The 16,084-nt window shown below is 52.9% G+C and overlaps 1 protein-coding gene across 1 annotated transcript in view; it reads right to left on the bottom strand.

Annotated features, from left to right (window-relative positions):
• LOC139299315 (uncharacterized protein DDB_G0283357-like) overlaps positions 1-13,098 on the bottom strand; it is a 40,063-nt gene extending 26,965 nt beyond the window's left edge. The window contains exons 1-2 of the mRNA XM_070922209.1: positions 13,028-13,098; positions 12,718-12,933 (exon numbers count right to left, since the gene is read on the bottom strand). Of these exons, the coding sequence (XP_070778310.1) occupies positions 12,718-12,933; positions 13,028-13,098 (287 nt within the window). The remainder of the gene's footprint in view (positions 1-12,717; positions 12,934-13,027) is intronic.
• Between the last annotated feature and the right edge of the window lie 2,986 nt (positions 13,099-16,084).

The raw sequence follows: 16,084 nt of genomic DNA, 5'->3' as shown, positions 1-16,084 counted from the left end.
CTGTTGATGTCTGGGCCACTGTGGTAGTTGTTGGGGCAGCTGTGGTTGTAGCCTGGGCCACTGTGGTTGTTTTAGGGGCGCCTGTGGTTGTAGCTTGGGGAGATGTTGTTGATGCGGCAATTGTGGTAGTTGTTGGGGAAACTGTGGTTGTTGCCTGGGCCACTGTGGTTGTTGTAGGGGAACCTGCGGTTGTTGGGGCCGCTGTTGTTGAGGAACCTGTTGTTGTCAGGGCCACTTTTTTAGTTTGAGGGGCCACTGTGGTTGTAGCTTGGGGAGCTGTTGTTGTTGGAGCCGCTTTTGTTGAGGCACCTGTTGTTGTCTTGGCCACTGTGGATGTAGCTTGGTGAGCTGTTGTTGTTGGGGCTATTGTGGTAGTTGTTGGGGAAACTGTGGTTGTTGTCTGGGCCACTTTGGTTGTTTGAGGGGAACCAGTGGTTGTAGCTTGGGGAGCTGTTGTTGTTGAGGCACCTGTTGATGTCTGGGCCACTGTGGTAGTTGTTGGGGCAGCTGTGGTTGTAGCCTGGGCCACTGTGGTTGTTTTAGGGGCGCCTGTGGTTGTAGCTTGGGGAGATGTTGTTGATGCGGCAATTGTGGTAGTTGTTGGGGAAACTGTGGTTGTTGCCTGGGCCACTGTGGTTGTTGTAGGGGAACCTGCGGTTGTTGGGGCCGCTGTTGTTGTCAGGGCCACTTTTTTAGTTTGAGGGGCCACTGTGGTTGTAGCTTGGGGAGCTGTTGTTGTTGGAGCCGCTTTTGTTGAGGCACCTGTTGTTGTCTTGGCCACTGTGGATGTAGCTTGGTGAGCTGTTGTTGTTGGGGCTATTGTGGTAGTTGTTGGGGAAACTGTGGTTGTTGTCTGGGCCACTGTGGTTGTTTGAGTGGCACCTGTGGTTGTAGCTTTGGGAGCTGTTGTTGTTGAGGCACCTGTTGTTGTCTGGGCCATTGTGGTAGTTGTTGAGGCAAGTGTGGTTGTAGCCTGGGCCACTGTGGTTGTTTGAGTGGCACCTGTGGTTGTAGCTTTGGGAGCTGTTGTTGTTGAGGCACCTGTTGTTGTCTGGGCCATTGTGGTAGTTGTTGAGGCAACTGTGGTTGTTGCCTGTGCCACTCTGGTTGTTGTAGGGGAACCTGCGGTTGTTGGGGCCGCTGTTGTTGAGGCACCTGTTGTTGTCAGGTCCACTGTTGTAGTTGTTGGAGCAACTGTGGTTGTAGCCTGGGCAACTGTGGTTGTTTGAGGGGCCACTGTGGTTGTAGCTTGGGCCACTGTGGTTGTTGTAGGGGAACCTGCGGTTGTAGCATGGGGAGCTGTTGTTGTTGCGGCAACTGTGGTAGTTGTTGGGGAAACTGTGGTTGTTGTCTGGGCCCCTGTGGTTGTTTGAGTGGCACCTGTGGTTGTAGCTTGTGGAGCTGTTGTTGGAGCCGCTGTTGTTGAGGCACCTGTTGTTGTCTGGGCCACTGTGGTTGTAGCTTGGGGAGCTGTTGTTGTTGGGGCTGTTGTGGTAGTTGTTGGGGAAACTGTGGTTGTTGTCTGGGCCATTGTGGTTGTTTGAGGGGCACCTGTGGTTGTAGCTTGGGGAGCTGTTGTTGTTAAGGCACCTGTTGTTGTCTGGGCCACTGTGGTAGTTGTTGGGGCAACTGTGGTTGTTGTCTGGGCCACTTTGGTTGTTTGAGGGGAACCAGTGGTTGTAGCTTGGGGAGCTGTTTTTGTTGAGGCACCTGTTGATGTCTGGGCCACTGTGGTAGTTGTTGGGGCAGCTGTGGTTGTAGCCTGGGCCACTGTGGTTGTTTTAGGGGCGCCTGTGGTTGTAGCGTGGGGAGATGTAGTTGATGCTGCAATTGTGGTAGTTGTTGGGGAAACTGTGGTTGTTGCCTGGGCCACTGTGGTTGTTGTAGGGGAACCTGCGGTTGTTGGGGCCGCTGTTGTTGAGGAACCTGTTGTTGTCAGGGCCACTTTTTTAGTTTGAGGGGCCACTGTGGTTGTAGCTTGGGGAGCTGTTGTTGTTGGAGCCGCTTTTGTTGAGGCACCTGTTGTTGTCTTGGCCACTGTGGATGTAGCTTGTTGAGCTGTTGTTGTTGGGGCTATTGTGGTAGTTGTTGGGGAAACTGTGGTTGTTGTCTGGGCCACTGTGGTTGTTTGAGTGGCACCTGTGGTTGTAGCTTTGGGAGCTGTTGTTGTTGAGGCACCTGTTGTTGTCTGGGCCATTGTGGTAGTTGTTGAGGCAAGTGTGGTTGTAGCCTGGGCCACTGTGGTTGTTTGAGTGGCACCTGTGGTTGTAGCTTTGGGAGCTGTTGTTGTTGAGGCACCTGTTGTTGTCTGGGCCATTGTGGTAGTTGTTGAGGCAACTGTGGTTGTTGCCTGTGCCACTCTGGTTGTTGTAGGGGAACCTGCGGTTGTTGGGGCCGCTGTTGTTGAGGCACCTGTTGTTGTCAGGTCCACTGTTGTAGTTGTTGGAGCAACTGTGGTTGTAGCCTGGGCAACTGTGGTTGTTTGAGGGGCCACTGTGGTTGTAGCTTGGGCCACTGTGGTTGTTGTAGGGGAACCTGCGGTTGTAGCATGGGGAGCTGTTGTTGTTGCGGCAACTGTGGTAGTTGTTGGGGAAACTGTGGTTGTTGTCTGGGCCCCTGTGGTTGTTTGAGTGGCACCTGTGGTTGTAGCTTGTGGAGCTGTTGTTGGAGCCGCTGTTGTTGAGGCACCTGTTGTTGTCTGGGCCACTGTGGTTGTAGCTTGGGGAGCTGTTGTTGTTGGGGCTGTTGTGGTAGTTGTTGGGGAAACTGTGGTTGTTGTCTGAGCCATTGTGGTTGTTTGAGGGGCACCTGTGGTTGTAGCTTGGGGAGCTGTTGTTGTTAAGGCACCTGTTGTTGTCTGGGCCACTGTGGTAGTTGTTGGGGCAACTGTGCTTGTAGCCTGGGCCACTCTGGTTGTTGTAGGGGAACCTGCGGTTGTAGCATGGGGAGCTGTTGTTGTTGTGGCAACTGTGGTAGTTGTTGGGGAAACTGTGGTTGTTGTCTGGGCCCCTGTGGTTGTTTGAGTGGCACCTGTGGTTGTAGCTTGTGGAGCTGTTGTTGGAGCCGCTGTTGTTGAGGCACCTGTTGTTGTCTGGGACACTGTGGTAGTTGTTGGGGCAACTGTGGTTGTAGTCTGGGCCACTGTGGTTGTTTTAGGGGCACCTGTGGTTGTTGCTTGGGGATTTGTTGTTATTGCGGCAATTGTGGTAGTTGTTGGAGAAACTGTGCTTGTTGCCTGGGCCACTGTGGTTGTAGCTTGGGGAGCTGTTGTTGTTGGGGCTATTGTGGTAGTTGTTGGGGAAACTGTGGTTGTTGCCTGTGCCAATGTGGTTGTTGTAGGGGAACCTGCGGTTGTAGCATGGGGAGCTGTTGTTGTTGCGGCAATTGTGGTAGTTGTTGGGGAAACTGTGGTTGTTGTCTGGGCCACTGTGGTTGTTTGAGTGGCACCTGTGGTTGTAGCTTGTGGAGCTGTTGTTGTTGCAGCCGCTGTTGTTGAGGCACCTGTTGTTGTCAGGGCCACTGTTGTAGTTGTTTTTGCAACTGTGGTTGTTGCCTGTGCCACTGTGGATGTTGCCTGGGCCACTGTGGTTGTTGTAGGGGAACCTGCGGTTGTTGGGGCCGCTGTTGTTGAGGAACCTGTTGTTGTCAGGGCCACTTTTTTAGTTTGAGGGGCCACTCTGGTTGTAGCTTGGAGAGCTGTTGTTGTTGGAGCCGCTGTTGTTGAGGCACCTGTTGTTGTCTGTGCCACTGTGGTTGCATCTTGGGGAGCTGTTGTTGTTGGGGTTTTTGTGGTAGTTGTTGGGGAAACTGTGGTTGTTGTCTGGGCCACTTTGGTTGTTTGAGGGGAACCAGTGGTTGTAGCTTGGGGAGCTGTTTTTGTTGAGGCACCTGTTGATGTCTGGGCCACTGTGGTAGTTGTTGGGGCAGCTGTGGTTGTAGCCTGGGCCACTGTGGTTGTTTTAGGGGCGCCTGTGGTTGTAGCTTGGGGAGATGTTGTTGATGCGGCAATTGTGGTAGTTGTTGGGGAAACTGTGGTTGTTGCCTGGGCCACTGTGGTTGTTGTAGGGGAACCTGCGGTTGTTGGGGCCGCTGTTGTTGAGGAACCTGTTGTTGTCAGGGCCACTTTTTTAGTTTGAGGGGCCACTGTGGTTGTAGCTTGGGGAGCTGTTGTTGTTGGAGCCGCTTTTGTTGAGGCACCTGTTGTTGTCTTGGCCACTGTGGATGTAGCTTGGTGAGCTGTTGTTGTTGGGGCTATTGTGGTAGTTGTTGGGGAAACTGTGGTTGTTGTCTGGGCCACTGTGGTTTTTTGAGTGGCACCTGTGGTTGTAGCTTTGGGAGCTGTTGTTGTTGAGGCACCTGTTGTTGTCTGGGCCATTGTGGTAGTTGTTGAGGCAAGTGTGGTTGTAGCCTGGGCCACTGTGGTTGTTTGAGTGGCACCTGTGGTTGTAGCTTTGGGAGCTGTTGTTGTTGAGGCACCTGTTGTTGTCTGGGCCATTGTGGTAGTTGTTGAGGCAACTGTGGTTGTTGCCTGTGCCACTCTGGTTGTTGTAGGGGAACCTGCGGTTGTTGGGGCCGCTGTTGTTGAGGCACCTGTTGTTGTCAGGTCCACTGTTGTAGTTGTTGGAGCAACTGTGGTTGTAGCCTGGGCAACTGTGGTTGTTTGAGGGGCCACTGTGGTTGTAGCTTGGGCCACTGTGGTTGTTGTAGGGGAACCTGCGGTTGTAGCATGGGGAGCTGTTGTTGTTGCGGCAACTGTGGTAGTTGTTGGGGAAACTGTGGTTGTTGTCTGGGCCCCTGTGGTTGTTTGAGTGGCACCTGTGGTTGTAGCTTGTGGAGCTGTTGTTGGAGCCGCTGTTGTTGAGGCACCTGTTGTTGTCTGGGCCACTGTGGTTGTAGCTTGGGGAGCTGTTGTTGTTGGGGCTGTTGTGGTAGTTGTTGGGGAAACTGTGGTTGTTGTCTGAGCCATTGTGGTTGTTTGAGGGGCACCTGTGGTTGTAGCTTGGGGAGCTGTTGTTGTTAAGGCACCTGTTGTTGTCTGGGCCACTGTGGTAGTTGTTGGGGCAACTGTGCTTGTAGCCTGGGCCACTCTGGTTGTTGTAGGGGAACCTGCGGTTGTAGCATGGGGAGCTGTTGTTGTTGTGGCAACTGTGGTAGTTGTTGGGGAAACTGTGGTTGTTGTCTGGGCCCCTGTGGTTGTTTGAGTGGCACCTGTGGTTGTAGCTTGTGGAGCTGTTGTTGGAGCCGCTGTTGTTGAGGCACCTGTTGTTGTCTGGGACACTGTGGTAGTTGTTGGGGCAACTGTGGTTGTAGTCTGGGCCACTGTGGTTGTTTTAGGGGCACCTGTGGTTGTTGCTTGGGGATTTGTTGTTATTGCGGCAATTGTGGTAGTTGTTGGAGAAACTGTGCTTGTTGCCTGGGCCACTGTGGTTGTAGCTTGGGGAGCTGTTGTTGTTGGGGCTATTGTGGTAGTTGTTGGGGAAACTGTGGTTGTTGCCTGTGCCAATGTGGTTGTTGTAGGGGAACCTGCGGTTGTAGCATGGGGAGCTGTTGTTGTTGCGGCAATTGTGGTAGTTGTTGGGGAAACTGTGGTTGTTGTCTGGGCCACTGTGGTTGTTTGAGTGGCACCTGTGGTTGTAGCTTGTGGAGCTGTTGTTGTTGCAGCCGCTGTTGTTGAGGCACCTGTTGTTGTCAGGGCCACTGTTGTAGTTGTTTTTGCAACTGTGGTTGTTGCCTGTGCCACTGTGGATGTTGCCTGGGCCACTGTGGTTGTTGTAGGGGAACCTGCGGTTGTTGGGGCCGCTGTTGTTGAGGAACCTGTTGTTGTCAGGGCCACTTTTTTAGTTTGAGGGGCCACTCTGGTTGTAGCTTGGAGAGCTGTTGTTGTTGGAGCCGCTGTTGTTGAGGCACCTGTTGTTGTCTGTGCCACTGTGGTTGCATCTTGGGGAGCTGTTGTTGTTGGGGTTTTTGTGGTAGTTGTTGGGGAAACTGTGGTTGTTGTCTGGGCCACTTTGGTTGTTTGAGGGGAACCAGTGGTTGTAGCTTGGGGAGCTGTTTTTGTTGAGGCACCTGTTGATGTCTGGGCCACTGTGGTAGTTGTTGGGGCAGCTGTGGTTGTAGCCTGGGCCACTGTGGTTGTTTTAGGGGCGCCTGTGGTTGTAGCTTGGGGAGATGTTGTTGATGCGGCAATTGTGGTAGTTGTTGGGGAAACTGTGGTTGTTGCCTGGGCCACTGTGGTTGTTGTAGGGGAACCTGCGGTTGTTGGGGCCGCTGTTGTTGAGGAACCTGTTGTTGTCAGGGCCACTTTTTTAGTTTGAGGGGCCACTGTGGTTGTAGCTTGGGGAGCTGTTGTTGTTGGAGCCGCTTTTGTTGAGGCACCTGTTGTTGTCTTGGCCACTGTGGATGTAGCTTGGTGAGCTGTTGTTGTTGGGGCTATTGTGGTAGTTGTTGGGGAAACTGTGGTTGTTGTCTGGGCCACTGTGGTTTTTTGAGTGGCACCTGTGGTTGTAGCTTTGGGAGCTGTTGTTGTTGAGGCACCTGTTGTTGTCTGGGCCATTGTGGTAGTTGTTGAGGCAAGTGTGGTTGTAGCCTGGGCCACTGTGGTTGTTTGAGTGGCACCTGTGGTTGTAGCTTTGGGAGCTGTTGTTGTTGAGGCACCTGTTGTTGTCTGGGCCATTGTGGTAGTTGTTGAGGCAACTGTGGTTGTTGCCTGTGCCACTCTGGTTGTTGTAGGGGAACCTGCGGTTGTTGGGGCCGCTGTTGTTGAGGCACCTGTTGTTGTCAGGTCCACTGTTGTAGTTGTTGGAGCAACTGTGGTTGTAGCCTGGGCAACTGTGGTTGTTTGAGGGGCCACTCTGGTTGTAGCTTGGGCCACTGTGGTTGTTGTAGGGGAACCTGCGGTTGTAGCATGGGGAGCTGTTGTTGTTGCGGCAACTGTGGTAGTTGCTGGGGAAACTGTGGTTGTTGTCTGGGCCCCTGTGGTTGTTTGAGTGGCACCTGTGGTTGTAGCTTGTGGAGCTGTTGTTGGAGCCGCTGTTGTTGAGGCACCTGTTGTTGTCTGGGCCACTGTGGTAGTTGTTGGGGCAACTGTGGTTGTAGTCTCGGCCACTGTGGTTGTTTTAGGGGCGCCTGTGGTTGTAGCTTGGGGAGATGTTGTTGATGCGGCAATTGTGGTAGTTGTTGGGGAAACTGTGGTTGTTGCCTGGGCCACTGTGGTTGTTGTAGGGGAACCTGCGGTTGTTGGGGCCGCTGTTGTTGAGGAACCTGTTGTTGTCAGGGCCACTTTTTTAGGTTGAGGGGCCACTGTGGTTGTAGCTTGGGGAGCTGTTGTTGTTGGAGCCGCTTTTGTTGAGGCACCTGTTGTTGTCTTGGCCACTGTGGATGTAGCTTGGTGAGCTGTTGTTGTTGGGGCTATTGTGGTAGTTGTTGGGGAAACTGTGGTTGTTGTCTGAGCCACTTTGGTTGTTTGAGGGGAACCAGTGGTTGTAGCTTGGGGAGCTGTTGTTGTTGAGGCACCTGTTGATGTCTGGGCCACTGTGGTAGTTGTTGGGGCAGCTGTGGTTGTAGCCTGGGCCACTGTGGTTGTTTTAGGGGCGCCTGTGGTTGTAGCTTGGGGAGATGTTGTTGATGCGGCAATTGTGGTAGTTGTTGGGGAAACTGTGGTTGTTGCCTGGGCCACTGTGGTTGTTGTAGGGGAACCTGCGGTTGTTGGGGCCGCTGTTGTTGTCAGGGCCACTTTTTTAGTTTGAGGGGCCACTGTGGTTGTAGCTTGGGGAGCTGTTGTTGTTGGAGCCGCTTTTGTTGAGGCACCTGTTGTTGTCTTGGCCACTGTGGATGTAGCTTGGTGAGCTGTTGTTGTTGGGGCTATTGTGGTAGTTGTTGGGGAAACTGTGGTTGTTGTCTGGGCCACTGTGGTTGTTTGAGTGGCACCTGTGGTTGTAGCTTTGGGAGCTGTTGTTGTTGAGGCACCTGTTGTTGTCTGGGCCATTGTGGTAGTTGTTGAGGCAAGTGTGGTTGTAGCCTGGGCCACTGTGGTTGTTTGAGTGGCACCTGTGGTTGTAGCTTTGGGAGCTGTTGTTGTTGAGGCACCTGTTGTTGTCTGGGCCATTGTGGTAGTTGTTGAGGCAACTGTGGTTGTTGCCTGTGCCACTCTGGTTGTTGTAGGGGAACCTGCGGTTGTTGGGGCCGCTGTTGTTGAGGCACCTGTTGTTGTCAGGTCCACTGTTGTAGTTGTTGGAGCAACTGTGGTTGTAGCCTGGGCAACTGTGGTTGTTTGAGGGGCCACTGTGGTTGTAGCTTGGGCCACTGTGGTTGTTGTAGGGGAACCTGCGGTTGTAGCATGGGGAGCTGTTGTTGTTGCGGCAACTGTGGTAGTTGTTGGGGAAACTGTGGTTGTTGTCTGGGCCCCTGTGGTTGTTTGAGTGGCACCTGTGGTTGTAGCTTGTGGAGCTGTTGTTGGAGCCGCTGTTGTTGAGGCACCTGTTGTTGTCTGGGCCACTGTGGTTGTAGCTTGGGGAGCTGTTGTTGTTAAGGCACCTGTTGTTGTCTGGGCCACTGTGGTAGTTGTTGGGGCAACTGTGCTTGTAGCCTGGGCCACTCTGGTTGTTGTAGGGGAACCTGCGGTTGTAGCATGGGGAGCTGTTGTTGTTGTGGCAACTGTGGTAGTTGTTGGGGAAACTGTGGTTGTTGTCTGGGCCCCTGTGGTTGTTTGAGTGGCACCTGTGGTTGTAGCTTGTGGAGCTGTTGTTGGAGCCGCTGTTGTTGAGGCACCTGTTGTTGTCTGGGACACTGTGGTAGTTGTTGGGGCAACTGTGGTTGTAGTCTGGGCCACTGTGGTTGTTTTAGGGGCACCTGTGGTTGTTGCTTGGGGATTTGTTGTTATTGCGGCAATTGTGGTAGTTGTTGGAGAAACTGTGCTTGTTGCCTGGGCCACTGTGGTTGTAGCTTGGGGAGCTGTTGTTGTTGGGGCTATTGTGGTAGTTGTTGGGGAAACTGTGGTTGTTGCCTGTGCCACTGTGGTTGTTGTAGGGGAACCTGCGGTTGTAGCATGGGGAGCTGTTGTTGTTGCGGCAATTGTGGTAGTTGTTGGGGAAACTGTGGTTGTTGTCTGGGCCACTGTGGTTGTTTGAGTGGCACCTGTGGTTGTAGCTTGTGGAGCTGTTGTTGTTGCAGCCGCTGTTGTTGAGGCACCTGTTGTTGTCAGGGCCACTGTTGTAGTTGTTTTTGCAACTGTGGTTGTTGCCTGTGCCACTGTGGATGTTGCCTGGGCCACTGTGGTTGTTGTAGGGGAACCTGCGGTTGTTGGGGCCGCTGTTGTTGAGGAACCTGTTGTTGTCAGGGCCACTTTTTTAGTTTGAGGGGCCACTCTGGTTGTAGCTTGGAGAGCTGTTGTTGTTGGAGCCGCTGTTGTTGAGGCACCTGTTGTTGTCTGTGCCACTGTGGTTGCATCTTGGGGAGCTGTTGTTGTTGGGGTTTTTGTGGTAGTTGTTGGGGAAACTGTGGTTGTTGTCTGGGCCACTTTGGTTGTTTGAGGGGAACCAGTGGTTGTAGCTTGGGGAGCTGTTGTTGTTGAGGCACCTGTTGATGTCTGGGCCACTGTGGTAGTTGTTGGGGCAGCTGTGGTTGTAGCCTGGGCCACTGTGGTTGTTTTAGGGGCGCCTGTGGTTGTAGCTTGGGGAGATGTTGTTGATGCGGCAATTGTGGTAGTTGTTGGGGAAACTGTGGTTGTTGCCTGGGCCACTGTGGTTGTTGTAGGGGAACCTGCGGTTGTTGGGGCCGCTGTTGTTGAGGAACCTGTTGTTGTCAGGGCCACTTTTTTAGTTTGAGGGGCCACTGTGGTTGTAGCTTGGGGAGCTGTTGTTGTTGGAGCCGCTTTTGTTGAGGCACCTGTTGTTGTCTTGGCCACTGTGGATGTAGCTTGGTGAGCTGTTGTTGTTGGGGCTATTGTGGTAGTTGTTGGGGAAACTGTGGTTGTTGTCTGGGCCACTGTGGTTGTTTGAGTGGCACCTGTGGTTGTAGCTTTGGGAGCTGTTGTTGTTGAGGCACCTGTTGTTGTCTGGGCCATTGTGGTAGTTGTTGAGGCAAGTGTGGTTGTAGCCTGGGCCACTGTGGTTGTTTGAGTGGCACCTGTGGTTGTAGCTTTGGGAGCTGTTGTTGTTGAGGCACCTGTTGTTGTCTGGGCCATTGTGGTAGTTGTTGAGGCAACTGTGGTTGTTGCCTGTGCCACTCTGGTTGTTGTAGGGGAACCTGCGGTTGTTGGGGCCGCTGTTGTTGAGGCACCTGTTGTTGTCAGGTCCACTGTTGTAGTTGTTGGAGCAACTGTGGTTGTAGCCTGGGCAACTGTGGTTGTTTGAGGGGCCACTGTGGTTGTAGCTTGGGCCACTGTGGTTGTTGTAGGGGAACCTGCGGTTGTAGCATGGGGAGCTGTTGTTGTTGCGGCAACTGTGGTAGTTATTGGGGAAACTGTGGTTGTTGTCTGGGCCCCTGTGGTTGTTTGAGTGGCACCTGTGGTTGTAGCTTGTGGAGCTGTTGTTGGAGCCGCTGTTGTTGAGGCACCTGTTGTTGTCTGGGCCACTGTGGTTGTAGCTTGGGGAGCTGTTGTTGTTGGGGCTGTTGTGGTAGTTGTTGGGGAAACTGTGGTTGTTGTCTGGGCCACTGTGGTTGTTTGAGGGGCACCTGTGGTTGTAGCTTGGGGAGCTGTTGTTGTTAAGGCACCTGTTGTTGTCTGGGCCACTGTGGTAGTTGTTGGGGCAACTGTGCTTGTAGCCTGGGCCACTCTGGTTGTTGTAGGGGAACCTGCGGTTGTAGCATGGGGAGCTGTTGTTGTTGTGGCAACTGTGGTAGTTGTTGGGGAAACTGTGGTTGTTGTCTGGGCCCCTGTGGTTGTTTGAGTGGCACCTGTGGTTGTAGCTTGTGGAGCTGTTGTTGGAGCCGCTGTTGTTGAGGCACCTGTTGTTGTCTGGGACACTGTGGTAGTTGTTGGGGCAACTGTGGTTGTAGTCTGGGCCACTGTGGTTGTTTTAGGGGCACCTGTGGTTGTTGCTTGGGGATTTGTTGTTATTGCAGCAATTGTGGTAGTTGTTGGGGAAACTGTGCTTGTTGCCTGGGCCACTGTGGTTGTTTTAGGGGAACCTGCGGTTGTTGGGGCCGCTGTTGTTGAGGCACCTGTTGTTGTCAGGGCCACTGTTGTAGTTGTTGGAGCAACTGCGGTTGTTGCCTGCGCCACTGTGGTTGTAGCTTGGGGAGCTGTTGTTGTTGGGGCTATTGTGGTAGTTGTTGGGGAAACTGTGGTTGATGCCTGTGCCACTGTGGTTGTTGTAGGGGAACCTGCGGTTGTAGCATGGGGAGCTGTTGTTTTTGCGGCAATTGTGGTAGTTGTTGGGGAAACTGTGGTTGTTGTCTGGGCCACTGTGGTTGTTTGAGTGGCACCTGTGGTTGTAGCTTGTGGAGCTGTTGTTGTTGGAGCCGCTGTTGTTGAGGCACCTGTTGTTGTCAGGGCCACTGTGGTTGTTGTAGGGGAACCTGCGGTTGTTGGGGCCGCTGTTGTTGAGCCACCTGTTGTTGTCAGGGCCACTGTTGTAGTTGTTGGTGCAACTGTGGTTGTTGCCTGGGCCACTGTGGTTGTTTTAGGGTCACCTGTAGTTGTAGCTTGGGGAGCTGTTGTTATTACGGCAACTGTGGTAGTTGTTGGGGAAACTGTGGTTGTTGTCTGGGCCACTGGGGTTGTTTGAGGGGCACCTGTGGTTGTAGCTTGGGGAGCTGTTGTTGTTGAGGCACCTGTTGTTGTCAGGGCCTCTGTTGTAGTTGTTGGAGCAACTCTGGTTGTTGTCTGGGCCACTGTGGTTGTTTGAGGGGCACCTCTGGTTGTAGCTTGGCGAGCTGTTGTTGTTGTTGGAGCCGCTGTTGTTGAGGCACCTGTTGTTGTCTGGGCCACTGTGGTTGTAGCTTGGGGAGCTGTTGTTGTTTCTGGAGAAGTTGTTGTTGTGGCAGCTGTTGTTGTTGCGGCCAGTGTGGTTGTAGTTGGGGCAGCTGTGGTTGTTGTTGCTGGAGATGTTGTTGTTGGCACAGCTGTTGTTGTTTTTGGAGAAGATGTTGAGACAGCTGTTGTTGCAGCCATTGTGGTTGTAATTTGGGGAGCTGTGTTTTTTGGAGCAGCTGTTGTTGGGGCACCTGTTGTTGTTGGGGCATCTTTGGTAGTTGTTGGGGAAAATGTGGTTGTTTTCTGGGCCACTGTGGTTGTTTTAGGGACAACTGTGGTTGTAGCTTGGGGAGATGTTGATGCGGCAATTGTGGTAGTTGTTGGGGAAACTGTGGTTGTTGCCTGGGCCACTGTGGTTGTTGTAGGGGAATCTGTTGTTGTCAGGTCCACTGTTGTAGTTGTTGGAGCAACTGTGGTTGTAGCCTGGGCAACTGTGGTTGTTTGAGGGGCCACTGTGGTTGTAGCTTGGGGAGCTGTTGTTGTTGGAGCCGCTGTTGTTGAGGCAACTGTTGTTGTCTGGGCCACTGTGGTTATAGCTTGGGGAGCTGTTGTTGTTTGGGCTATTTTGGTAATTATTGGGGAAACTGTGGTTGTTGTCTGGGCCACTGTGGTTGTTTGAGGGGCACCTGTGGTTGTAGCTTGGGGAGCTGTTGTTGAGGCACCTGTTGTTGTCTGAGCCACTGTGGTAGTTGTTGGGGCAACTGTGGTTGTAGCCTGGGCCACTGTCGTTGTTTTAGGGTCACCTGTGGTTGTAGCTGGGGGAGCTGTTGTTATTGCGGCAATTGTGGTAGTTGTTGGGGCTACTGTGGTTGTTGTCTGGGCAACTGTGGTTGTAACTTGGGGAGCTGTAGATGTTGGAGCCACTGTTGTTGATGTTGGCACAGCTGTTGTTGTTTCTGGAGAAGTTTTTGTTGTGGCAGCTGTTGTTGTTGCGGCCAGTGTGGTTGTAGTTGGGGCAGCTGTGGTTGTTGTTGCTGGAGATGTTGTTGTTGGCACAGCTGTTGTTGTTTTTGGTGAAGTTGTTGTTGTGACAGCTGTTGTTGTAGCGGCCACTGTGGTTGTAGTTTGGGGAGCTGTGGTTTTTGGAGCAGCTGTTGTTGGGGCACCTGTTGTTGTTGGGGCATCTTTGGTAGTTGTTGGGGAAAATGTGGTTGTTTTCTGGGCCACTGTGGTTGTTTTAGGGGCAACTGTGGTCGTAGCCTGGGGAGATGTTGTTGATGCGGCAATTGTGGTAGTTGTTGGGGAAACTGTGGTTGTTGCCTGGGCCACTGTGGTTGTTGTAGGGGAACCTGCGGTTGTTGGGGCCGCTGTTGTTGAGGCACCTGTTGTTGTCAGGGCCACTGTTGTAGTTGTTGGAGAAACTGTGGTTGTAGCCTGGGCAACTATGGTTGTTTGAGGGGCCACTGTGGTTTTAGCTTGGGGAGCTGTTGTTGTTGGAGCCGCTGTTGTTGAGGCACCTGTTGTTGTCTGGGCCACTGTGGTTGGAGCTTGGGGAGCTGTTGTTGTTGGGGCTGTTGTGGTAGTTGTTGGGGAAACTGTGGTTGTTGTCTGGGCCACTGTGGTTGTTTGAGGGGCACCTGTGGTTGTAGCTTGGGGAGCTGTTGTTGTTAAGGCACCTGTTGTTGTCTGGGCCACTGTGGTAGTTGTTGGGGCAACTGTGCTTGTAGCCTGGGCCACTGTGGTTGTTGTAGGGGAACCTGCGGTTGTAGCATGGGGAGCTGTTGTTGTTGCCGCAACTGTGGTAGTTGTTGGGGAAACTGTGGTTGTTGTCTGGGCCCCTGTGGTTGTTTGAGTGGCACCTGTGGTTGTAGCTTGTGGAGCTGTTGTTGGAGCCGCTGTTGCTGAGGCACCTGTTGTTGTCTGGGACACTGTGGTAGTTGTTGGGGCAACTGTGGTTGTAGTCTGGGCCACTGTGGTTGTTTTAGGGGCACCTGTGGTTGTTGCTTGGGAAGCTGTTGTTATTGCGGCAACTGTGGTAGTTGTTGGGGAAACTGTGGTTGTTGTCTGGGCCACTGGGGTTGTTTGAGGGGCACCTGTGGTTGTAGCTTGGGGAGCTGTTGTTGTTGAGGCACCTGTTGTTGTCAGGGCCACTGTTGTAGTTGTTGGAGCAACTGTGGTTGTTGTCTGGGCCACTGTGGTTGTTTGAGGGGCACCTCTGGTTGTAGCTTGGCGAGCTGTTGTTGTTGTTGGAGCCGCTGTTGTTGAGGCACCTGTTGTTGTCTGGGCCACTGTGGTTGTAGCTTGGGGAGCTGTTGTTGTTTCTGGAGAAGTTGTTGTTGTGGCAGCTGTTGTTGTTGCGGCCAGTGTGGTTGTAGTTGGGGCAGCTGTGGTTGTTGTTGCTGGAGATGTTGTTGTTGGCACAGCTGTTGTTGTTTTTGGTGAAGTTGTTGTTGTGACAGCTGTTGTTGTAGCGGCCACTGTGGTTGTTGTTGGGGCAGCTGTGGTTGTTGTTACTGCAGATGTTGTTGTTGGCACTGCTGTTGTTGTTTTTGGAGAAGATGTTGAGACAGCTGTTGTTGCAGCCATTGTGGTTGTAATTTGGGGAGCTGTGGTTTTTGGAGCAGCTGTTGTTGGGGCACCTGTTGTTGTTGGGGCATCTTTGGTAGTTGTTGGGGAAAATGTGGTTGTTTTCTGGGCCACTGTGGTTGTTGTAGGGGAACCTGTTGTTGTCAGGTCCACTGTTGTAGTTGTTGGAGCAACTGTGGTTGTAGCCTGAGCAACTGTGGTTGTTGTAGGGGAACCTGCGGTTGTTGGGGCCGCTGTTGTTGAGGCACCTGTTGTTGTCAGGGCCACTGTTGTAGTTGTTGGAGCAACTGTGGTTGTTGCCTGGGCCACTGTGGTTGTAGCTTGGGGAGCTGTTGTTGTTGGGGCTATTGTGGTAGTTGTTGGGGAAACTGTGGTTGTTGCCTGGGCCACTGTGGTTGTTGTAGGGGAACCTGCGGTTGTAGTATGCGGAGCTGTTGTTGTTGCGGCAACTGTGGTAGTTGTTGGGGAAACTGTGGTTGTTGTCTGGGCCACTGTGGTTGTTTGAGTGGCACCTGTGGTTGTAGCTTGTGGAGCTGTTGTTGTTGGAGCCACTGTTGTTGAGGCACCTGTTGTTGTCTGGGACACTGTTTTAGTTGTTGGGGCAACTGTGGTTGTAGTCTGAGCCACTGTGGTTGTTTTAGGGGCACCTGTGGTTGTTGCTTGGGGATTTGTTGTTATTGCGGCACCTGTTGTTGTCTGGGCCACTGTGGTAGTTGTTGGGGCAACTGTGGTTGTAGCCTGGGCCACTGTGGTTGTTTTAGGGGCAACTGTGGTTGTAGCTTGGTGAGATGTTGTTGATGCGGCAATTGTGGTAGTTGTTGGGGAAACTGTGGTTGTTGCCTGGGCCGCTGTTGTAGTTGTTGGAGCAACTGTGGTTGTAGCCTGGGCCACTGTGGTTGTTTGAGGGGCCACTGTGGTTGTAGCTTGGGGAGCTGTTGTTGTTGGAGCCGCTGTTGTTGAGGCACCTGTTGTTGTCTGGGCCACTGTGGTTGTTGCTTGGGGAGCTGTTGTTGTTGGGGCTATTGTGGTAGTTGTTGGGGAAACTGTGGTTGTTGTCTGGGCCACTGTGGTTGTTTGAGGGGCACCTGTGGTTGTAGCTTGTGGAGCTGTTGTTATTGCGGCAATTGTGGTAGTTGTTGGGGAAACTGTGGTTGTTTTAGGGGCACCTGTGGTTGTAGCTTGGGGAGCTGTTGTTATTGCGGCAATTGTGGTAGTTGTTGGGGAAACTGTGGTTGTTGCCTGGGCCACTGTGGTTGTTGTAGGGGAACCTGCGGTTGTTGGGGCCGCTGTTGTTGAGGCACCTGTTGTTGTCAGGGCCACTGTTGTAGTTGTTGGAGCAGCTGTGGTTGTAGCCTGGGCCACTGTGGTTGTTTGAGGGGAACCTGCGGTTGTAGCATGGGGAGCTGTTGTTGTTGCGGCAACTGTGGTAGTTGATGGAGAAACTGTGGTTGTAGCCTGGGCCACTGTGGTTGTTTTAGGGGCACCTGTGGTTGTAGCTTGGGGAGCTGTTGTTATTGCGGCAATTGTGGTAGTTGTTGGGGAAACTGTGGTGGTTGCCGGGGCCACTGTGGTTGTGGTAGGGGA

This window comes from Enoplosus armatus, chromosome 16 (assembly GCF_043641665.1).
Source record: "Enoplosus armatus isolate fEnoArm2 chromosome 16, fEnoArm2.hap1, whole genome shotgun sequence".
Classification (NCBI taxonomy): domain Eukaryota; kingdom Metazoa; phylum Chordata; class Actinopteri; order Centrarchiformes; family Enoplosidae; genus Enoplosus; species Enoplosus armatus.
This window is presented reverse-complemented; position numbering and strand designations above follow the sequence as displayed.